Source organism: Ovis canadensis, chromosome 14 (assembly GCF_042477335.2).
Source record: "Ovis canadensis isolate MfBH-ARS-UI-01 breed Bighorn chromosome 14, ARS-UI_OviCan_v2, whole genome shotgun sequence".
Lineage (NCBI taxonomy): Eukaryota > Metazoa > Chordata > Mammalia > Artiodactyla > Bovidae > Ovis > Ovis canadensis.
The window spans coordinates 59,740,333-59,763,497 of NC_091258.1; the positions used below are offsets into that span (position 1 = coordinate 59,740,333).

General features: G+C 48.9%; 3 protein-coding genes and 1 long non-coding RNA gene across 7 annotated transcripts in view; 2 read left to right on the forward strand and 2 right to left on the reverse strand.

Moving 5' to 3' along the window:
- The first annotated feature begins 10,900 nt into the window (after window positions 1–10,900).
- On the forward strand, window positions 10,901–18,112 carry CAPNS1 (calpain small subunit 1). The gene is made up of 11 exons (XM_069550644.1): window positions 10,901–11,097; window positions 11,948–12,153; window positions 13,106–13,139; window positions 13,516–13,605; window positions 13,774–13,831; window positions 13,929–13,993; window positions 15,377–15,445; window positions 15,551–15,629; window positions 15,770–15,886; window positions 17,345–17,403; window positions 17,595–18,112. Exons 2-11 carry the CDS (start codon window positions 11,957–11,959, stop codon window positions 17,619–17,621), a joined length of 795 nt encoding a protein of 264 aa, XP_069406745.1. The 5' UTR covers window positions 10,901–11,097; window positions 11,948–11,956; the 3' UTR covers window positions 17,622–18,112.
- Window positions 18,113–18,679: 567 nt separating this feature from the next.
- Window positions 18,680–20,262, reverse strand: COX7A1 (cytochrome c oxidase subunit 7A1). Its single transcript, XM_069550688.1, has 4 exons — window positions 20,181–20,262; window positions 19,409–19,495; window positions 19,179–19,263; window positions 18,680–18,817 (listed from the first exon to the last, which is right to left on the reverse strand). The coding sequence occupies exons 1-4, from the start codon at window positions 20,193–20,195 to the stop codon at window positions 18,762–18,764; spliced, it is 243 nt and encodes an 80-aa protein (XP_069406789.1). The 5' UTR covers window positions 20,196–20,262; the 3' UTR covers window positions 18,680–18,761.
- Window positions 19,511–22,971, forward strand: LOC138418821 (uncharacterized). Of its 2 annotated transcripts, none has more exons than XR_011248732.1 (2): window positions 19,511–20,574; window positions 21,851–22,971. It is a non-coding gene; the product is annotated as an uncharacterized lncRNA (long non-coding RNA). The 2 variants fall into 2 exon arrangements; XR_011248731.1 differs by having other exon boundaries at window positions 19,707–20,574; window positions 21,866–22,971.
- ZNF565 (zinc finger protein 565) overlaps window positions 20,181–23,165 on the reverse strand; it is a 49,102-nt gene continuing 46,117 nt past the window's right edge. For all 3 annotated transcript variants that reach the window (XM_069550534.1, XM_069550536.1, XM_069550535.1), the window contains one exon: window positions 20,181–20,564. In XM_069550534.1, coding sequence (XP_069406635.1) covers window positions 20,497–20,564 — 68 coding nt within the window. In that variant the 3' untranslated portion in view covers window positions 20,181–20,496. The remainder of the gene's footprint in view (window positions 20,565–23,165) is intronic.

Sequence of the window (23,165 nt, forward strand, 5' to 3'; positions counted from 1 at the left end):
TATCTGTAGATATTTACCACTATGGAGATTAAAAATTTTAAACTTTCATTTAAAAAATAATAGTCCAGGGACTTCCCTGGTGGTCCAGTGGCTAAGACTCCAACCTCTCAATGCAGAGGGCCCAGGTTCGACCCCTGATCAAAGAACTAGTTCCCCACATGCTGCGACAAAGAAAGAAGGTCCTGCTTGTGGCAACTAAGATGTGGCACAGCCAAATAAGTAAGTAATTAAACCAACAAAATAGACATGTTAACATTATTAACATTTTTATTAAAAAAAATAACTTTTGAAAAAAAAACTAGCAAGAAGAGTGACATGTTCTTACATTTTGAAAATCTTTTTAGGGAACTCCCTGGTTGTCTGGTGGTTAGGCCTCTGAGCTTTCACAGTGAAGGGCCCAGGTTGGGGAGTTAAGATTCAGCAAGCCCACCATGTCAGGCTTAAGAGAAGAGAGCTGAGTTCTCACATCTGCTTCTGCATGTGAACTACTGAATATTATCATAACACCTCTGAAACCCTCCTCTGTTCACTTGTGAAAGAATGAGTGGAAAAGAAAAAAGTTTTAGTGGTATTATGAAAATAGTTTTAACTTCAAAGACTCCCTGAAAAGATCTCAAGGATGCCTGGGTGTCCCCAGCGTTTGAAATATCCAAACATTCCCTGTGACAACCCTGGTCTCTGGCTTCTGCCACACCAGGATATCTAACAATACAGAGTCCATGTCTCTATTAGGCCCAGTGGGCTGGAGCTGCTGTACCTGCCAGGACCGAACCAGCATGCAGAAACCACTCCTATGTGAAAACTGAGGTGGTTACACAGCAGATGGAGGAGCGGAGGGGCCAAACAGAAGCCAGTAAACCAAATGGAAATTAGTGCAGCAGGAAGCTGCTAAAGTTCCTAGCTCTCTCTGGTCTCTTGCCCACATTTCCTGTTGGCAAAAGCCCAGGTGCGTCTATGAAGAGGAGACTGGGGAACTACTGCGGCCTAGAGCAGTAAGGGAAGGGCAAGGACCAGATGGGGCAGTACAGCCCAGAGCAGCAGGGCCTGGGTTCCCCTCTGCACCAGGGTTCCCGCCCGGACCTGTCGTTCTACACCAGGCTCACTGATTTACATGATATGTCTGACTGCTTTAGGATTAGAATTAGAGGTTAAATTTGTAATCCCTGTTGTGATTTTAAAATATGTCTACAACACACCTGAAACTAACAAAATGTACATCAACTGTATTTCTGTTAAAAAAAAGAGAGAAAGTGAAGTGTTAATCGCTCAGTTGTGTCTGACTCTTTGCGACCGCATGGACTGTAGCCAACCAGGCTCCTCTGTCCGTGGAATTCTCCAGGCAAGAATGCTAGAAAGGGTTGCCATTCCCTCCTCCAGGGGATCTTCCTGACCCAAGGATCAAACCCCAGGTCTCTGGGGTTTGGAGTATGTATTTTTTATTTAAAAAAAGAGAACATAAATAACAAATAAATAAATATATACATAGATAAAATATGTCCACAAATTTTTGGACTCATTTCTCAAGAGCTTTCCCATTGGGACTTTCCTGGTGGTCCAGCAGTTAAGAATCCACCTTGAACAATGGATATGTCTTTGTGTATTGGTCTAAACCCACAGAATGCATAGCACTAAAAGTGAACCCTAATGTAAACTATGAACTTTGGCTGAAAATGATGTGTCAGTGTAGATTGATCAATAAACGCACCTCTTTTGTGGGGGATGTTAATAAAGGGGAAAGCTATGCTGGCAAGGAGTGTGTGAGACTCTCTTTGCCTTCCACTCAGTTTTGCCATGAATCTAATAAAACTCTAAAAGATAAAAAGAAAAAAAAAAAACAAGAATCCACTTTGCAGTGCAGGTGACCGGGGTTCAGTCCCTGATTGGGAAGTAGGATTCCGCATGCCGCAGAACAAGCAGGCGTTGAAACTTCTGAGCCCAGGCACCACAACTTGCGTCTGCACACTGCAACAAAAAATGCTCCTAAAGCAACTAGCATTCAACGCAGCCAAATAAATAATTTTTTTTTAATTCAGTAGTTTGTTTAATAAAAAAAAAAGACCCTCTCCTTGAGTGAGGGCTGGACTTAATGCCTTCCTTCTAAGGAACAGGAGAACATAACAGAAAAAATTGTGTGGGACTTCTAAGATCAGTTCACAAAAGGCATTGTATTTTCATCCTGCTCTCAGGGTTCACTGGCTCCAAGAGAAACCAGCTTTCCATATGTGACAACCTGTGGTTGAGAAACTGAGTCCTGCAAAGACTCAGTCAGTAAGGAGCTGGCAAGCCTCTTGCTAACAGCACAGGCCTGGAGTAGGCCAGCGGGAGGAAGGACTCCTGAGTTCCTGACCCACAGACAATGTGAGATAGTAGATATTGTTTGAGGCTATTCAATCTTGGTTTTTAACTTGTTAACAGCAATAGTTTGGAGAAGGCAATGGCACCACACTCCAGTACTCTTGCCTGGAAAATCCCATGGACGGAGGAGCCTGGTAGGCTGCAGTCCATGGGGTCGCTGAGGGTCGGACACAACTGAGCGTCTTCACTTTCACTTTTCACTTTCTTGCATTGGAGAAGGAAATGGCAACCCACTTCAGTGTTCTTGCCTGGAGAATCCCAGGGATGGAGGAGCCTGGTGGGCTGCTGTCTATGGGGTCGCACAGAGTCAGACACGACTGAAATGACTTAGCAGCAGCAGCAGCAGCAACAGCAGTAGTTAATGTAACTGTATTCCAGTATCTATAACTACATTAAATTTTATCTAAACCTCAGCAAGTTAAAACAGCCACTTTATTTTTCCCATTTTTCTGTTTTTGTAGATCAGGAATTTGGGATGAACTTGACTTGAGATCTCTCTTGTGTTTGAGTCAGAAGTTGGCTGAGGCTACAAGTCATCTCGAGGTTTGAGCAGGCTGGATGTCCAAAGTGACTCAGCAGCTTGGCAGTGACACTAGCTGTTGGCTGGGAGCTGAGTGGGGCCTCAGCTGAAGCACCTCAGATGTTCTTTCCATAACGGCTGTGCCAGTGTAGTTGGACTTTGTATATGAGAGCTGGCTTTCTCCAAAGCAAGTGTCGTAGGAGAACCAAGGAAAAACTGCATGGCCTTTTCTGACTCAGCCTCAGAAGTCACTTCTGCTCCTGTCTATTGATGAAAGTGACTACAAATCCACCCACATTCAAGAGGAGGCCACATAGATCTGAATTCTTCTTTTTTTAAATTATTTATTCAGTTGTGCAGGATCTTAGTTGCAGCACCCAGGATCTGTGATCTTCGTTTTGGCGTGAGGCACCTTTAGTTGCAGTACACAGAGGGATCTAATTCCCTGACCAGGGATGGAAACGAGACCCCCCTCCACTGGGAGCATGGAGTCGTAGCTTCTGGCGCACCAGGGAAGTCCCTGTAATAAGTCTTTTTCTTTCTCTCTCTCCGTATATCCTATTGGTTCTGTTTCTTTGAAAACCCTGACTAATACACTGGTGAGGTAAAAGCACAGTAAACTGTATTAGTCATCGTGAAACAATTTGGCATCAACGACGTTTGAGTTCATACCTGACTCTGCCATCCCCTCCGGCAAATGACTCCATCTCTCTGAACCTCCACTTCTTTTCAAGTTAGTTCCGTTCTAAGAGGGTTGTGAGAGGCCTGGCAAGACTTGTCTATAAAAATGCTGTGACTTCAGCCTGGGCACATCAAACCCTCAGGAGATATGAGCTAGGGTAGTTATGACTATTTTGAGTTTATTAATTGGTGGTGGCATTGTAACATTAACATCGTTGAGGCAGCAAATGGTAAGGATTAAAAGCATAAGCCACAGGTCTTCCCTAGCTGTCCAGTGGTTAAGACTCCATGCTTCCACTTCAGGGGATGCAGGTTCAATCCCTGATTAAGGAACTAAGATCTCACATACCAGGCAGCATGACAAAAAAAAAAAAAAAAAAGGCATAAGCTACAAAGTCAGTCTTCCTGGGTTTGAATCTTGACCCTGGTACTTCCTAGCTGTATGATGTTGGACAAGTAATCCCATCTCTCTGGTTAACTCATGGTATCATAATTACTTCTACATGCATCAGTCAGAATAGGCTAGGTTATATGGTGGTGACAATGAGTTCTGGCCCTCAGTGGACCAACACTTCAAAATTGATTTCTTGCTCATAGAAATTGGCAGATGTGCTCCTTGCCATGGCTTAGGGATCCAGCTAGCTTCCTTCCTGTGGCACCTCAGTGCTTGCATAGCTTCCAGGGTTGCCTAGGCAACCTGAGAGCGTCAGAAGATTAGAGCTTTGAGCATCCTGCACTGGCTTTTAAATGCTACTACTGGGAAGTCAATTAGATCCCCAATTCCTCAACTAAAAGATACCTCGAGCTTTAATTAAGACCCAGCACAGCCAAATAAACAAAAAATAATTTTTTTTTTAAGGGCCAACCTAGGGTATTTGATCTCAGTCACTGGAATGATAGAGATGCCATTAAACTAGTTGGGGAAGGTGAGGAGGAAGGTAAAGATGTCCCAAGCTGGACACATCTCTAAGACCCCTGTGGAGACAGTGAGTAGGATACAGAATGGAGGAGCCTAAAGATGGAAATATCTGGGCTGAAGATAGAAACCTGGGCATAAGCTGACAGCCTAGAGATGGAATTTATTTATTTATTTTGCCATGCTGTGTGACTTGCAAGATCCTAGTTCCATGACCAGGGGTTGAAACCTAGCCCTCGGCAGTGAAACACAGAGTTCTAACCAATGGACCACCAAGAAATTTCCGGGAGGTGGAATTTAAGCTAAAGGAAATCAACTCAATATTTATTGAAAAGACTGATGCTGAACTCCAATACTGTGACCACCTGATGGGAAGAGCTGACTCATTGGGAAATACCCTGATGCTGGGAAAGATTGAAGGCAAAAGGAGAGGGCAGCAGAGGATGAGATGGTTAGATAACTTCACCAACTCAAAGGACATGAATCTGAGCAAACTCTGGGAGATGGTGAAGGACAGGGAAGCCTAGCGTGCTGCAGTCTATGGGGTCCATCTCCACAAAGAGATGGACACAACTTAGCAACTGAACAACAACAACAAGAGGGAGATCCACAATGGCACGAGTGGGCTAGAGAGGCAGACTAAGATTTAGAGCTGGTCAGAACTGAGATCTGGCTAGACCTAGATGATTGTAATTGGCAGTGAGTGCTATGAGAATGTATGCTACAAGCATGGAACTGCAAACTTCAGCTTCAGTCTCAGGCTCAGACAGGGAAGGCTTCCTAGAAGGGGTGACTCCTCAAAGCTTGAGTGGTTGCAACACCAGGCAAACAAGGCAGAAGTGTGTTCCAGACACAGCCCATGCAAAGGCCTGGCAGCAAGTGAGCCCAGGAAAGGGCAGAGGAGGAAGCTACTCAGACTGGCAGGGAGGGGTATGGCCAGAAAGGAATCCAGATCAGTCATCAAGCAAACTTTTGGCATCAGCCAAGCCCAGGTTCAGATCTGGTCCTGCCACTCTCTGTGAACTCAGGCAAGTTGACCCAGCCTCCATTTTCCCTCCTGTTAGTTCCTGCATCATAGATAAGGCCTGCGGAGCAGCCCCAACAAGCCCTCAGGAAGCATAGCTGTGACTGGAGTTTTGTCTGTTGTGACCTTGTTATTTGGGCTATTTATTCGTTATATTATTGAAGAGTCAATACACTCGGGTAAGTGATGACAAAAACTTGGCCTTTGTGCACCAGTGCTGAATTGAATCTTGGAGACAGAGTTTTAGATGAAGTAGAAAAGAATAGCTTTATTGCTTTGCCAGGCAAAGGGAGACACAGAGGGCTTGTGCCCTCAAAACTTGTGTACCAACTCAGGAGGACTTGGTGAGGAGTTTTAGAGCAATGGTTCAAGGGCAGGGTTGCTGATAAGGATCAGGGAGTATGCTGGGCCTGCACTCCTTTAATCTGACCTCCTGGTGGTCTCCTGATGAGCTTCTCTGGAATGAAGAATGCTTCATCAAGCATCTAACATCTTCCATTGGGTGGAGGTTTTAATTCTGCAGAGCTCAGAGGTATTAAGTGTATCCCTTGAGGCAGAATGAGGATCCTGTCCCAAAGCTGCACTATTCTTTTTTTCTTTTTTTTTTTTGGCTGCATTGGGTCTTTGTGTGAACTTCGTTGCATCATGCAGGGTCTTTCATTGCAGTGCATGAACTCTCTAGCTCTGGCTGTGGGCTTAGCTGCTCTGTGGCATGTGGGATCTTAGTTCCCTGACCAGGGATTGAACCTGTGCCCCCTGCGTTGCATAGTCAATAAAGCAGAGGTAGACATTTTTCTGGAGCTCTCTTGCTTTTTTGATGATCCAGCAGATGTTGGCAATTTGATCTCTGGTTCCTCTACCTTTTCTAAATCCAGCTTGAACATCTGGAAGTCCATGGTTGATGTACTGTTGGAGCCTGGCTTGGAGAATTTTGAGCATTACTTTGCTAATGTGTGAGATGAGTGCAATTGTACGGTAGTGTGAACATTTTTGGGCATTGCCTTTCTTTGGGATTGAAATGAAAACTGACCTTTTCCAGTCCTGTGACCACTGCTGAGTTTTCCAAATTTGCTGGCATATTGAGTGCACTTTCACACTTTCAGCACTTTCACAGCATCATCTTTCAGGATTTGAAACAGCTCAACTGGAATTCCATCACCTCCACTAGCTTTGTTTGGAGTGATGCTTTCTAAGGCCCACTTGACTTCGCATTCCAGGATGTCTGGCTCTAGGTGAGTGATCACACCATCGTGATTATCTGGGTCATGAAGATCTTTTTGTACAGTTCTTCTGTGTATTCTTGCCTCCTCTTCTTAATATCCTCTGCTTCTGTTAGGTCCATACCATTTCTGTCCTTTATTGTGCCCATCTTTGCATGAACTGTTCCTTGGTATCTCTAATTTTTTTTAAGAGATCTCGTTTTTCCCACCCTATTGTTTTCCTCTATTTCTTTGCATTAATCATTGAGGAAGGCTTTTCTGTCTCTCCTTGCTATTCTTTGGAACTCTGCATTCAAATGGGTATATCTTTCCTTTTCTCCCTTGCCTTTAGCTTCTCTTCTTTTCTCAGCTATTTGTAAGGCTTCCTCAGACAACCATTTTGGCTTTTTGCATTTCTTTTTCTTGGGGATGGTTTTGATCCCTGTCTCCTGTATAATGTCATGAGCCTCTGTCCATAGTTCTTCAGGCACTCTGTCTATCAGATCTAATCCCTTGAATCTATTTGTCACTTCTACTGTATAGTAATAAAGGATTTGATTTAGGTCATACCTGAATGGTCTAGTGGTTTTCCCTACGTTCTTCAATTTCAGTCTGAATTTGGCAAGAAGGAGTTCATGATCTGAGCCACAGTCAGCTCCCAGTCTTGTTTTTGCTGACTGTATAGAGCTTCTCCATCTTTGGCTGCAAAGAATATAATCAATCTGATTTCTGTATTGACCATCTGGTGATGTCCATGTGTAGAGTCTTCTTTGTGTTGTTGGAAGGGGGTGTTTGCTTTGACAGTGTGTTCTCTTGGCAAAATTCTGTTAGCCTTTGCCCTGCTTCGTTTTGTACTCCAAGGCCAAATTTGCCTGTTACTCCAGGTATCTCTTGACTTCCTACTTTTGCATTCCAGTCCCCTATAATGAAAAGGACATTTTTTTTGGGGGGGGGGTGTTAGTTCTAGAAGGTCTTGTAGGTCTTCATAGAACCATTCAACTTCAGCTTCTTCAGCATTATTTGTTGGGGCATAGACTTGGATTACTGTGATACTGAGTGGTTTGCCTTGGAATCAAGCAGAGATCATTCTGTTGTTTTTGAGATTGCACCTAAGTACTGCATTTCAGACTCTTTTGTTGACTATGAGGGATACTCCATTTCTTCTAAGGGATTCTTGACCACAGTAGTAGATATAATGGTCATCTGAGTTAAATTCGCCCATTCCTTTCCATTTTAGCTCACTGATTCCTAAAATGTTGATGTTCACTCCTGCCATCTCCTGTTTGACCACTTCCAATTTACCTTGATTCATGGAGCTAACATTCCAGGTTCCTGTGCAATATGTTCTTTACAGCATCAGACTTTACTTCCATCACCAGTCATATCCACAACTGGGTGTTGTTTTTGCTTGGCCCTGTCTCTTGATTCTTTCTGGTGTTATTTCTCCACTCTTCTCCAGTAGCATATTGGGCACCTACCGACCTGAGGAGTTCATCTTTCAGTGTCATATCTTTTTGCCTTTTCATACTGTTCATGGGAAGTATGTATGTTTCATTCTTCCCTGATTAGTAACTGTTTGAACTTGCCCTTTGGAACTCAAGGAGGGTCAAGGAGGCTGAAGCCTATTTCCTACAAACAAGTAATGGGGAACACAAAGGCTTCCACGCCCAGGAGCCTCACAGAGTCCTGCTCAGTTTCAGTAGTGCTTAAGCGTACAGGTTAAGGACTTTCCTGGTGGTCTAGTCGGTAAAGAGTCTGCCTGCAATGTGGGAGACCTGGGTTTAATCCCTGGGTCAGGAAGATTCCCTGGAGAAGGAAATGGCAATCCACTCCAGTATCTTTGCCTAGAGAATTCCATGGAGAGGAGTCAGTGTGCTACAATCCATGGGGTCACAAGGAGTTTGACACAACTGAGTGACTAACACTTTGGTGGTCCAGTGGTTAAGAATCCGCCTCACAACGCAGGTTTGATCCCTGATAAGGGAACCAAGATCCCCCAGGCTGAGGAGCAACTAAGCCTGCATTATCGCAGCTACTGAGCCCACATGCTCCAGACCCTGCACACCACAACTAGAGAGTTCATGGGCACAACATAAGATCCCACATGATGCAACAAAGATCCTGACACAGTCAAATAAATTTTAAATAATTTAAAAAAATAAGAGTACAAGCTAGGGAGTTTACCCTCAGAATCAGTTTACTTATTTGTGAAATGGAGATGATATATAGCATCCATTCAAAGACTGTTATGAGGACATATGAGCTGATACATGTAAAGTGTCAGTAGCTCAGTCATGTCGGACTCTTTGCAACCCCATGGACTGCAGCCCACCAGGCAAGAATACTGGAGTGGGTTGCCACTATGTAAAGTACTTGGGAACGTGCTTGGCAGCTCTTTTTATCTGTACAGTAAGTCCCCTACTTATGAATGAGTTCTGTTCTGAGAGTGTACTCCTAAGTCCAATTTGTTCATAAATCCAACAAAGTTAGCCTCAGTACCAACTAACACAAATGGCCATAAAGTACTGTATTGTGATAGGTTTATAATACTGCTCACACAAATAACACAAAACAAACATAAAAAATAAAGAAAATATTTCTTAATTTTTATTTTCTATTTTTATTAAATAAAATTAAATTTATTTTTAATATTTTATTTTTACTTTTGGATCTTCATTGCTGCACATGGGCTTTCTCAACTTATAAGAAAACATTTTTAACCTTACAGTACAGTACCTTAAAAAGTACGGTAGTACCAGGTACATCATCACTGCTTTTATGCTTGCTTCTGGACATCCTGGCCTGGAAATAAACATACTATACTACTGTACTCTATACAGTGAGTGAGTGACTGACTGAGTGAGTGAAAGTCACTCAGTTGTGTCTGACTCTTTTTGACCCCCTGGACTATCCAGTCCATGCAATTCTCCAGGCCAGAATAGTGAGTGGGTTGCCTTTCCCTTCTCCAGGTGATCTTCCCAATCCAGGTCTCCTGTATTACAGGCAGATTCTTTACCAGGTGAGCCACAAGGGAAGCCCACTCTATACAGTTGTGTAAAGTACACAAAACACAACAGCTTATAGAGGATACATGCACCTGACAATCTACACCAGACAGGTGAACTAACTTACGTGATTGGACATGCAAACACAATTTGCATCTTTGAAAGTTTGCAACTTGAGGGTTTGTATGTAGGGGACTTACTGTATTAATTAAGGAAGAGCAAGAGTCTACCTCAGGAACCCAAGAGGGCTCCAGGAGGAAGGAACAGACACAGAGTATCCTCTACTATTTAACTAAGCCTTTACTGCTTCATTCTGTTAGGAGCCTAGAGAGCGGGGCATGGAGACCTTTATTTACATTTTACAGATTAGAAAATCATGGTTCAGGTCACTGTTTAGAAATTCCAAGTTATTAAGGGGCAAAGTCAGGATTCAATCCCAACCTGAGTCAGCTTCCAGAGTAGCGCCTAAGGGCTAGAGAGACAGACTGACAGCTCCCTCCGAGGGACCCTGAAAAGGTCCTGGGCGCTTACAGGTTGGAAGCAGAGAGCAAGCGAAAGTGTTCCAAAGGTGACCTCCTTTGCCATTTTCCTTCCCAGCTGCACTTCCCACCTCGGCCACCAACCGACCCTGGGAACGTCCAGCCTCAGAAACCAGGCTGTGGCCAGCGGATTCTTCCTGTATCCGGGCCCCTCTTAAGAGACTGGAAGACTGAGACTACACTTGGACCCGTCCAGGAAAAATAATTCTAGTGATCTTGGCTCAGGGGGTCAAGGGGTGTGGATGCAGGAGGCACAAGGCGGTCCGATTCGTAGGTGAAACTGGACCACCATCAGGGCTTTGCCTGCAGGATCCCCGCCATAGAAGCGGGCACTTGTCCCAGACTGTGGGCCAAACACAATTCCAGGCGCTGTTTGTCGTGACAAGGCTGGGATAGGAGACAAGTTCCAAGAGTATCAGGAGTCGTTTTCAGAGGAAACCGAAAGCCATATCTGTGAGACGATGGCAGCAGGCTTTGGGGCGAAAATCGACTCTAGGTGGCCTTGGGCACGATGACTGCCCAAGATCCCTCGGAGTTCTAGTTCCCAGGTGCCTGGGACCACATAGAATAGGGAAAGACCTCAGATCTGTCAACTCAGGGCGGTGTCGGGAATGCAAGGCACTAGAAACGCAGGGTGGACCTTGGGCAGCGGCATCCAATCACAGGAGGCGGGACCGATAAGCGCATGCGCAGTCTTAATGTCGGCTCTAGGACCGGGCGGATGCGGGCTGGGCCACCCCGCAGAGCCTAACCCGGCCTTGGCAGCCTGAGTCACCCGCCCCGCCCTGCGGAGTCGGACGCAGCCGGAGGCCCCAGAGCTACAGCGACGAGCGGACCGGCGGACGCGTGAACGAGGCGGTGAGCGCCCAGTCCGGACTCCCCCTGCACTCTGTAATTCCGGCCCTGGAGGCCTCCAGACCCGAAGAGATCCTAAAATCTTAGCCTCAGGGATCCACTACACCCTTGATCTCAGATTCGAGCTCCCAGATCTCTCCGGCCTAGTTATCCCGCCCCAGGGACTCTTCCACCCTTCCTCTCAGGATCAAAAATAGGAGCCCGTGGAGAGGTACCCAGTAAATTCAGCCCTGGGTGCAGCCTCTGGGACTACGATCCGTCCTCTCAATTCTAACAGGAACTCCGTTATTCCAAGGCTCCGGGGCTCAACACTTAAAATCTTAGACCTGATCCCACAGACCCAGCAATGAGTCTAGTCTCACTGCTGGTTGCACCTAAATCCTTAAACCCACATTCTGGATTTCCTAAACTCTATGTCAGGGGCCTCCAGGCGAAGAATTTCTAACCCACGGTTCTGACCCGCCTCAAACCTCTAGGGCTCTGGATCTCAGATTCGAGCGCTAGCTTGGGACCCCCCACCTTGAGAATCCCACTTGACCTGGCCAGTGCCTGGTACTTCATGATGCCTATGCGTAGACTCAGTCCAGAGTTTTTCAAGCCAGATGCGGACCTTTGGAACGGAAGGAGGTTTCAAACCTGATTTTCTGTCCTTATGCCACCATCCAAGAACCACCTCCCCCAGAAGCCCAGACCTCACCCCGAATGGGCCCTTAAGCCCCAGCCGGAGGATAGGTCTCCGCCTAGAGGTTTCATATTACTTCCTCAAGTCCAGCAGTCAGAAATGCGTATTTTTGTGCGGGAAGGGGCGGGCTCAGGGACGAGACAGCCATCTGACCCCTTTCTCCCTCCTCAGGAATCAGCCATGTTCCTGGTTAACTCGTTCTTGAAGGGTGGCGGAGGCGGCGGAGGAGGCGGGGGCCTGGGCGGGGGCCTAGGGAATGTGCTTGGAGGCCTTATCAGCGGGGCCGGAGGCGGCGGCGGTGGCGGAGGCGGCGGCGGCGGTGGCGGCGGCGGCGGAACTGCCATGCGCATCCTGGGCGGGGTCATTAGCGCCATTAGGTAAGGCGGAGCCTGGTGATGGGCGTGGCCCGAGGAGGAGGCTTGTCCAGCAATAGAATGGGGTAACCTGGACACTGACCAGGAACCTTAATTAGGCTGGGCCGGCCCTGGGCTAGGAGACCCGCTTTGAGGGGGCCGACCTTAATGAGTTCATGGGGGCGGAGCTTGACATGGGGGTACTCTGATAATTGAGGGGACGTAGTCTGATGGGACCAGCGGGGCTTTGGGAGGTGGGGCTTAATGGGGCTGGCGGGCCTACTTCCGCTAACCTGGAGACAAACGTTAAGGGGGCGGAGCCAATGAGGCTGGTTATCACTTCATGGGGGCAAGGCTAGCCTTGTGCGCGCGGCGTGGCCCTCGTAGGTGGGTCAATGAGGTGTGCTCAGAAGAAGTCTAGCCCTTATAGGATTGGGGAAAAGGCCATCAAGGGGCAAGGCTAGGCTGGGAACTGATTGGATTAAAAATGTCCTAGTGAAGGGGTAGGACTGAAGCGACTTAGCAGCAGCAGCAGCAGTGAAGGGGGAGTAGGGGTCGGTAGGTGCCTGGTAGGTCTTAGCCATTGAGTGTCTCACCCCCATATTATGAAGGGGTGAGAACTAATGGAGCTGGGGTGGGATATTGAGAAGACACAAACGTTAGAAGCCATGGTGGAACCCAGGAGGGTGGGGCCCCGGGAAGCTGGGGCCAAGCTTCTATGAGGCAGCCCTCGAAGGGGCTGGGTCTTTTGAGGAATCTGCCATTATGTAGGTGTGCTCTGGCAAGGGGGATCTTACTGTGGGGGCACAACCAGGGCAGCAAGGATGGGGACAGGAGAGGACAAGCACTGATGAGGGCGGAGGGAACAAGTAGGTAGGGTGGCCAGCTAGGGGTTCAGGGATGGGGTGTGGGGGCTGGCTGCCGGTTGGAGGCCCCGCCCCCTGGCACTAACCCCCACCCCCATGTTTTCCTTCAGTGAGGCGGCTGCGCAGTACAACCCAGAGCCCCTGGTAAGCCGCCACTGTTTTCTCATTCTGAGGCCTTTTCCAACACCCATCCTTGTCCCTTTGAAAAAGCCCCATCCCTTTCCTTATGAAATGTATCTCACTGAATCTCTCCCTTGTAACATCCTCAAACTTAGCTATTATTTTCCAGTCGCTAAGTCATATCCAACTCTTTGCGGACTTAGCTACATCCATTCCTATTCATTGCCATTGGTCACTCACCGCTCAGCCCACTCAGACTCTTTGCGGACTTAGCTATGTCCATTCCTATTCATTGCCATTGGTCACTCACCGCTCAGCCCACTCAGGCTTTCCCAACGTACTGCTGTCCCGGCCAGGGCACCCTTCCCCCTACCTGCTCTGAAATCTCCTCCCTCTGCAGCCCCCTCGCACACATTACTCCAACATCGAGGCCAATGAGAGTGAGGAGGTCCGGCAGTTCCGGAGGCTTTTTGCCCAGCTGGCTGGAGATGTAAGTAAACAGGGGCCCCAGACCCGTCCTTAACCCTTCCATGCCTTCCCTTGGGCTGCCCTTTACATGTACACTCCACCATGGCAATCCCAAAGTTCCCATCCTCCTTCATCACACCCTCAGACCCCTTGCAGTCACCCCTGCCCCATTCCTAACTTCTCCCCCCAGGACATGGAGGTCAGCGCCACAGAACTCATGAATATTCTCAACAAAGTGGTGACCCGACGTGAGTGACCGGGGTCAGCAGACAGGGCAGGTTTGGAGGCATGGTGGCTGGGGTAGTTGTGATCTCTGGCCTCTGACCTTCAACCTGTATCCCACAGATCCTGATCTGAAGACTGATGGCTTTGGCGTTGACACATGTCGAAGCATGGTGGCTGTAATGGATGTATCCTTGAGAGTAGTCTGGTGGAGAACTTGAGGATGAGGGAATTTTCTTTGGCCATGCTGCGTGGTTTGTGGGATCTTCATTCCCCAACCAGGGATTAAACTGGGGCCCTGACAGAGTAGGGAGTCCTAACCACTGGACTTCCAGGGAATTCCCAAGAAGGGATTTTCTGCGAGAGTGGCTGGGGCAGTCAGGGTGTAGCTTTCATACCCACAGATGTGGACACGTATACATTAGAACACACACCCACCTATGGACATGTGGCAACACATAATAACATCAGCTGTCATGACTGGCACTTTACTTACATTTACTTGACAGCCACCTTGTGGGACAGGTATGATTATTATATTCTATTTTACAGATGAAGAAACCAGGCAGGACCTAGAGAGGCAATCATTCAACGGACCTTATAACCTTATAACCCCACCTTGTAACTGCCATAGGTTTGCCCACATGCACACACACATATATAAGGGCACACCCACATACATGAAGATATGTAGAGGCGTGTGCATGGGAACACACATCATTCACTGATTTTGGACACAGACACATACTGCATGCACAAAGCATTATAGACACACACATATATGCATGTCATGTGATGACATACATGTGTTGTCTAGGGTGAAACAAATGCAGCTCAGCCTCCTAGCAAGGTTACTGAACCTCTCTGTGCCTCAGTTTACCTCCTGATAAAATTGGGTGAATGATAATGGTGATACCAAATTGGCGTTTCATGCAAAAGGCTTAGCACAGTGGGTAGCACAGAGTAAGTGGTCTCCACACACTAACTGTTACTATGATCTCACCTGGGTAGATTTTTCAGCTCTGAAGCTGTTTCTCTGTCACCCAGATACAATACTGATGGGGCTGGTATCTTGAGGATTTAGTGAGACAAGTGATGTTCCTGAGAAGTTTAGCACTATCTGAAGTCATGTGATAAGTCTTGGCCATTGTTGCTGTTTACTGAGAATTTATCAAGTGCCAGCCCTGAGCTGAGTGAGGGCTTTATACCAATATCTCCTTCACTTTTTATCACAAGTACCTCAGGTATTTACTCTTATCACCTCATTTCCCTAGAGTTCTAAGATACCCTGGTGTTTTACATGTCCTAACATTTGTAAGTTTGAATTACTATCAAAGAATGTTATAAATGAGGATTTCATGTGATTATGTGTAAAGAGAGTCTTTATCATTTAGAAATACAAACTAAAGTGCCTATGGACAAAACGAACAATGAAGCCACACACAAGGTGACAGGACGAGGGTGGGATGGGAGCTGGGGTTTTAGCCCAGGCTCCCCTGCTTGGCCCTTACCATCATCATGTACACTGTCCACACTTCTGGGTATGGCTATTCTTAACACCCTCCCACCAGAGTGATACGACTGGTAAACTGGGCTTTGAAGAATTCAAGTACTTGTGGAACAACATCAAAAAGTGGCAGGTGTGTTCAGCCTCTGAAACGACTGACACAAAGACAGTGCCCCAAGCCTTGGAAATGCCACGCCCCATGAGGCCCAGCTGAATCCTGACCTCCTTGTCCCCACAGGCCATATACAAACAGTTTGATGTTGACCGTTCAGGGACCATTGGCAGCAGTGAACTCCCAGGGGCCTTTGAGGCAGCAGGTGTGGCTGGCAGGAACATGGTGGGACTGGGGGTGGGAATGGTGAGGCAGCCTCCACTGATCTGGTCTGAGCCTGAATCCTGGGGCTGGGAGAGGGTTCGGCTATGTGGCCCCCACACCTGTTAACTAAATCGTTCTCAGGATTCCACCTGAATGAACATCTCTACAACATGATCATCCGACGCTACTCAGATGAGGGAGGGAACATGGATTTTGACAATTTCATCAGTTGCCTGGTCAGACTGGATGCCATGTTCCGTAAGTGACACCCCAGCTCTCTTCCCAGGTGGGGATTTGTCAAGCCTCCTTGGGCCAAGCCTCCTTTGAGCCTGACACTGAGGTAGGCAGTGTTAGGGGCACAGCAGTGACTGAAACAGCCCATGTTCTTGCCTTTATGTTGCTCACAGTCCACAGGAGAGGCAAATTACCAGACAGTGGCAGCTCGGGATGGTTAAGTCTGGGATCGGGGAAGCCTTTGCAGAGTGATGGGGGCTGTGAGGGGAAGGTCAGGGTAGATCAGGTTTAGACTTGTAACTGGGAGCTCTTCAAACTTAACTAGGCAGCTGATGTAGCTTAAGTGATCAAGGAGGCCTTCCTGGAGGAGGGAGGGCATGTGTGAATTGAGACCTGGTGGGTAAGAAGTGACCCCAGCAAGCGAGTGGGGAGCAGTGTTGCACTGGGAACAGCCTGTGTGAAGGCCTAGAAAGGAAAGAGGAGATGGTGATCTCGGTGATGGTTAGAGTGTTTATTTCATGGAGGAGGAACCTAGGGTTTGAGGAGGCGAATTTCTTGCTCACAGCCACTTAGCTAGAAGTTGCAAAGCTAGAATTTGAATGCAGATTTGTCTGAGAGGGGGCAGGAGCAGTGGGATGGTCAGGCCATGCAGGGCTGTGAATGCCAAGTTTGAAGGTGCTCAGACACTAATGCGGACAGTGAACAGGGTCTAGGCAGGGGAAGAACAGGGTCTCAGGTTTCCTTTAGGAAGATCTCCTGGCATGCCAAGAGCCCAGGGCGGACAGTATATTAAGAGCATGCAGGGAAGAAAAGGGGCATGTATGTTGGGGACATGAAGGGAAGGTGGGAGAGGACAACAGGGCAGATGATGCCAAAAGCCATGTATGAGAGGGTCAAGAAATGGCCTGGGGTTTACCAGCAAGAGGGCTAGCTGCACGTGGAGTGTCCAGGGTACCACACGCGTGGACCCCCAAGGGTGGTAATTGAGCCGTGAGTGAGAGAGAGCCACACAGACTGTGGGCACCTGTTTACATACAGGTTTGGCTGTGAGTGGGGAACATGGAGATGAGTTTCAGGGCAGGAGTGGGGACCACAACAAACTGTAGGAGCAGGAAATGCAGAGCCTCCTCCCAGTAGATTGTTTTAGCTGGAACTGGAGGTTGGTAGGGGGCTGGGGCTTGGGCAGAGGGTGATGAGGGGCGTGAAGGTCAAGATATGGAGGCCATTATTGAGATGAGTAGCAGTCTGGGTTCCAATCCCAGTTTCCTTTTTCTCTATGTAACACAGGGACATCACTTCACCTTTCTGTGCCTTATTTTAAAATGACACTTACCTCCCAAAATCGGGTTAAATGAATTCATACACGGAAAGCACTTTATACAGGTGCTTGCCAGAGCAGACAGACTACTAGCTGTTAGTATTATCATATATTAGTATATTTTAATCCTAAAAGCCAGTCCCACCAACCCTTCCTTTCCCCAGGTGCCTTCAAATCTCTTGACAAAGATGGCACTGGACAAATCCAGGTGAACATCCAGGAGGTAAGAACCCCCATCTCCACCCTGGGATTGGGGATACTAGCAGAGGGCCCCTCCCCTCAGCCCCATGTACCAGCTTGGAGCTAGGGCTCCCTCCCTCCCAATTTCCCAAAGACCCCTGGGTGAGAGCAGAGAAGGGCTGCTGGTATTCCTGGGTTCCCGGCTCCTCACTGTCTGTCCCTTCCTTTCCCCAGTGGCTGCAGCTGACCATGTACTCCTGAATGGGAGCCCCAGGCCTGCCCCCTCATCACCTCGCTGTAGGAGTCACCTTGGACTCTTCGGTCTCCCCCAGGGCTGATTCTGTCTGCAGTCACATCTTCGTGGGTCCTGCTGACCCACAGGCCTTTCTGTCCTCTCAGCCCTTGGCATCTGGATTCTCAGTCAACAGCCAGGGCCCAACATGCTTCAACACGCCTTGCCCCTCCAGTCACCCCCACCCAGCACACCTATCTCGTCTACTCCATAACCCTTCTCTTGCACCTGTGCCAAGCCCAACATTTGTGTGGCTTCCACACCCCAAGGGCCCTTCTCTTAGTTCTGGGAGGATCACCCCAGTCCCTCCACACCCAGGCACACCCATTCAGTTACCACCCAGGCACCTGAACTCCAGGCCAAAACAGGGCCACATGCCCCAGTGCCTTTGTCTGTATTCTGCTCCCAGGCTGCCAGGCCTAGGAGGAAATAAATGTACCCTAGTTGCTGCTCTCTCCGATATCTGCCTCCTGTTTTGAGTTGAGGGGTGGCTCTGACTCTGTTTGAGGCAGAGGAAGCCTGTCTGTATGTGTCTCCTAGTCCCAGTCTTTTTTCTCATTCTGGATCCCAATTGAGCTGTAGCCTTATTCTTGCTGAGATCTCGCTCAGATCCCATGGAAACCAAGACTAGAAGTCTGGGCCATCTCTGCTTCTGCTGCAAGAGCCAGACCTGTGGGAGGTCTCAGTGTCCCCCTGGCTGTGCCCCCCAAGGCCATATTTGCCCCTCTCAGCTTCTGTGCTTGAATGAGTCTGTCCCCACGTGCCTCTACCTCTCTGATGTCATACACTATGCTCAGGATCTTCTTCCCCACCCCGGGCCTCTGCAGGGAGAGGGGGTGCCATCCCAGGATACAAAGCAGGTCCCCAGACCCTGAGGGGACAGCCCAGGGATGCTGTTTGGGGCTTCTGGGAGGGCTGAGAGGCAGTGACATCCTAGGGGGATAACCCTGGTCTAGTAGGAGGGTCCCAGGGTTGTCCACAGGGCAGAGATGACTTGCTGGTGGAAGGATGGGCTAGGAGGCACAAATAGGGAGCATGGAGCTGGGCTGGGTTCCCCAGGAAACCAGCACATTTATTGATGCCTGTTCGGTCCCGCAGACTTCTTGGTTTCACTTCTTGTGAGGGAAGGAGGCCCAGCCAAGGCAGTACAGGCTGTAGAGAGTGCCTAGGGAGGGAGTGTGGGGGATACTGAATGAGGCCCCAGTTCCCTCCCTGAGCCCCATCTTGCTTCTGAGCCCATGCTGCAAGCTCGAGTCCCTTCCCAAACTGCCCTTCAGCTGGGGAAATGCTGGACCTTGATACAGACCAGGCTTCAGGCTTTCTCCCCAGATGCATCACTAGCCCAGCCATCTCCCTGGGACAGGAGCCCAAGCCCTGGGGTGCTCCCTCCGTATTTGTCAGCCCAGGCTCCCATAGGGTCCACACAAGCTCAGAATCCAATTCTCTGGCGAAACCCTAGCGCCAGAACCCGCCCCTTCCCCCGCCGCCTCCTCCCGAGTTCAGGCCGAGCCTGGCCCTGCACTCACCCCCCAGACAGAGAGTCATCGTCACTCGATACAGGATGTTGTCTGTTGCACCGCCCTTCAAGTGCACCGGGAGACCATTGTCCTCCTGGAATTTGAGGGCACACGATGAGAAAGGCGCTGTCAGCATCGCAGACCTTAAGCTCCTGCCACCCCCAACTTCTCTTCGGGACGAAGCCGGCGGCCCAGGCTCCTCCCCCGCCCCGCCCCCGCCCCGCCCCCGCTCCGCCCACCTGGAAGAGTTTCTGTTTCTCAGCTACTCTGTTCTCCAAGCGGTTCCGGGCGGTTGAGCTAAAGGAGCGGACCAGCGCCTGGGAGACCTGTGCAGAGGGGATGGGTGGACACTGAGGGAGTCTGCAGGGGCGTCCTGGAGGAGGTCCCTTTGGGGGGAGGGTGTCGGACTTTCCGAGGCTCTGACTTGGGGACACTCCTGTCCCATGGGAGCGTCTCAAAGGCAAGATGCGAACTGACAGCGTGAGTGGGGGAGGGTGTCCTGGCAGGAAAGGCCTAGATGAACGGGACTCGTGCCTAGAGGGTCTGGCTTGAAGGTTATCGGACCGTCTAGAGGATCGGACCCAGAAGGAAGGCTCACGTTCCGCGGGTCCCAGCCCCGAGATGGTTTTTTTTCTTTTCGGTTCCCAGGGTTAATGGGAGGAGCTCAGGTCGCGGCAAGGGCAGGGCTGGATCGGGGTGCTTAGGGAATTTCCCGGCAGCCTAAGAAGTTAGGGAGAGGGGAAGGAATGCTAAGGGAGCCCTGGATGAAGGGAAGAAGTTCCAACTCTGGGGTTTTGGTCAAGTTAACGAGTCCCCGGCTGTCTCAAAAGATTTTGGGTTGGGAGCTGGGGAGAGGGGCCCCAGGCTTATTAGGAGGGAGTCCCAAGCCCTGAACGGGGCTCACGTTCCAAGTCCCCAGATCCCGGAATTTGGGGAGAGTCTCAAATAGGGGTGAGAGTTTCTGAGAGTTTCCGAGTTGGGGGCCACAACCCGACCCTTAGGGGCCCTCACCCGCAGGGCCCTCATCCTGTGTCCTCCTCTTCGGCCGGAGTCACCTCCCCTCTCTGCCCAAGGACAGACGGCGCCCTCCCCTCGGGGGAGTCCCAGGCCACGCCCCCGCGCGTCCCAGGACACCGCGGTCCCGGAGGACGCTTTCCGATTCGTCCAATAGATGGGCGGGGAAGACGCTGCAACCCCATCCCCGCATCCCAGCGCCGAATGGTTGGAGCACCCATCTGTTACTCATCTCAGAATTCTGTTGGTCCACGCGGAGAGGAAAGCGGTCCCGGAGAATACATTTTTGGGTTGTTTCTGCGGAGGTATCCGGCTAGGGCAAGTGCTGTTCCTCCGTTGTGTTCCCCGGATCTCTCCCTATCCGGTTGATGTTGAGAGCAACTAAAGGAAGGTAAGACACCATCTTTCATTATGCCATTTTCCTCCCACGTTGTAACAGATGGCTATGGCTTTAGCTAAATGTCAATGTTCATTTTTGGGTTCAGGGACTATGTTGTATGAAAAGTACACTCAACTCACACTACATCCAGATGAGTTACGAGGCCCAAGGAAGTAGATTACGCCCATATCTCATACAGGAGGGAGCATACGCTGCTTATTTATTAAGTGGAATGAAGGGCAGGATAATTTCCTTGTTTAAATAATTATTTTTCATTATCTTTGTTTATTGTGAACCCACGTAGCTGACTGCTTAAGTTAAGCATGCGCACAAAATGACTGTGCTACATAGCAATCGTCTCTGCTGCTTCATCTTACCCCCACCTCCACACTCTTCTTCACCCTGGAAAACAGTGTAGTTGCTCTGTCTGTTGACTTTAGACTCCACTGCATCCCCAGCACCTGACAAATGGGTGGATTTGATAAATATTCGTCAAAGGATATACGGTATAAGCCAAATGTTCTCTAACTTGGTCACTCCCACCTACTTAACCAAGTAGGGCTTCAGTGCTCCTCCTAGATTCTACTCATTTAGATATTTCCAGTCATCCAGAAAGTGGCCACACATGTGCTCATTCCCCCAGCTGTCCCCTGTTACCTGCAGCTGTGTAGGATCAGTGTTCAGGGAAGAAAACAGAAATTGCTCTTGGTTGGGATACCAGAAATGTTGGAAAGGCTGAAGGAGTGCCCTCTAAGCAGGACTGCAAACTGATGTATGGGGCCCTGTGCAAAATGAAAATGTGGGACCCCTCCTTCAAACAGCAAACGGAAAGAAAAAAAACCTCTGTTAAAAATACTAAGATATTGGGACTTGCCTGGTGGTCTAGCGGTTGGGGCTCTGCGCTTCCAAGGCAGGGGGTACGGGTTCGGTCCCTGGTCAGGGAACTAGATCCCACATATTGCAACTAAGACCTGGCACAGCCAAATAAATAGATATTAAAAAAATAAAAATACTAAGATAGAAAGCATTTTCCTTTCTTCCATGATTGTTCTTAACCTGTCATGGTGTTTTTAATGTGCTATTCATTGTCATGCTCCCTAGAGCAAGGGATACCCTGGGGTGAGTCCAAGCTCTTACAGTCACCTGGGTGACCTGCCCTGCAACTTTGTGTGTCTGTACACATGGCTGCTGGCTGCCAAGTTCTCCTTCTCTCCCCACCAACCACTGGACCAACTGGTGCCTTGGCCTGAGGTGGAAAAGTCAAACAAGGCATATTTCCTTCTCACAGGCTTGCTCCTTACAGGGGGATGCAGCCTCTCTTCCAAGAAGACACAGAACTGGGATCAATGGTGGGCAGGACACTCGCCCCTGCTGGTCACCTGCTGAATATGCCATGGACTGCCAACTGAGGAGGGAGTAGCTGCCACTCTGCCCTGCCCTCAGAGGCCATGGGATGTGTGTAGTGGACCTTGACCCTCCTGAAGCCCAGGCCCTCAGGAGGCAGAACAGGCAGCTAAGAGCCTGTCTCAGGGAGAGAGAGTGGTGGGAAGAGAGAATGCACACAGGTCAGGCTTTAAGTTCCTGATGCCTGCTCCATTGTCCCAGCAGACTTCACTTATAAAACACAAAACACAAATTCAAAGATAACATGAAGAATTACAAGGTGGCGCGCTTCCCTGGTGGTCTAGTGGTTAAGAATCTGCCTGCCAAGGCAGGCGATATGGGTTCGATCCCCGGTCAGGGAAGATTCCACATGCTGCGGAGCAACTAAGCCCGTGCACCTAGAGCCCATGGTTCACAATGAGGAGTAGCCTCCGCTTACCACAACTAGAGAAAGCCCGGGTGCCATAAAGATGACCCAGCGCAGCATATAAGTAATAAATCACAAAAATGTGTGTTGGATGAGCAGCAGTTCATAAAAAATAAAAAGGAATTACATGATGGCAACTGCAGAGGATTAAACTCCCCACTTCTGAGAGTGGGGCTCCACGTAGCTGCACTAGACACATACCTCACTTTTAGGCTAGTCCTGTAGGACTGACACTCAGGACATGTAAAAACTGACCTGAGAAGGCTGTTCTCTGAAGCTGCCCCTACAGCGACAGAGTCCAGAACACATCCTGTAGCACTGACCTTGGTCAGGAAGCCCTAGTCACAAACTGCTGCTGGGACTCCCCTGGTGGGCCAGTGGCTGAGACTCCTCACTCCCAATGCAGGGGACCTGCATTCGATCCCTGGTTGGGAGCTAGATCCTACATGATACAACTAAAATTTCTGCATGCAGTAAATAAAAATTCTGCATGCTGCAACTGAAACAAGACCTGCATGCTCCAAGGAAGATCTGTATACAGCAACTAAGACCTGGTGCAGCCAAATAAATAACTAAAAATAAATATTAAACAGAAAAAAGAAGCTGCTGCTGCCATCACTCAGGTCTCCTTTAGGAATGGGTTCATCAGCTTGCAAGACTAAAGAGTTCAACTTCAGGATCAAGAGCCAGCTGGGGGACGTAAACTCTGTTGCCCTGTGTTAGGATGAATGCTTATTGATGTAACAAAAAGGCACCACAATTCTGTGATTTGAAGAACACAGAACATATATTT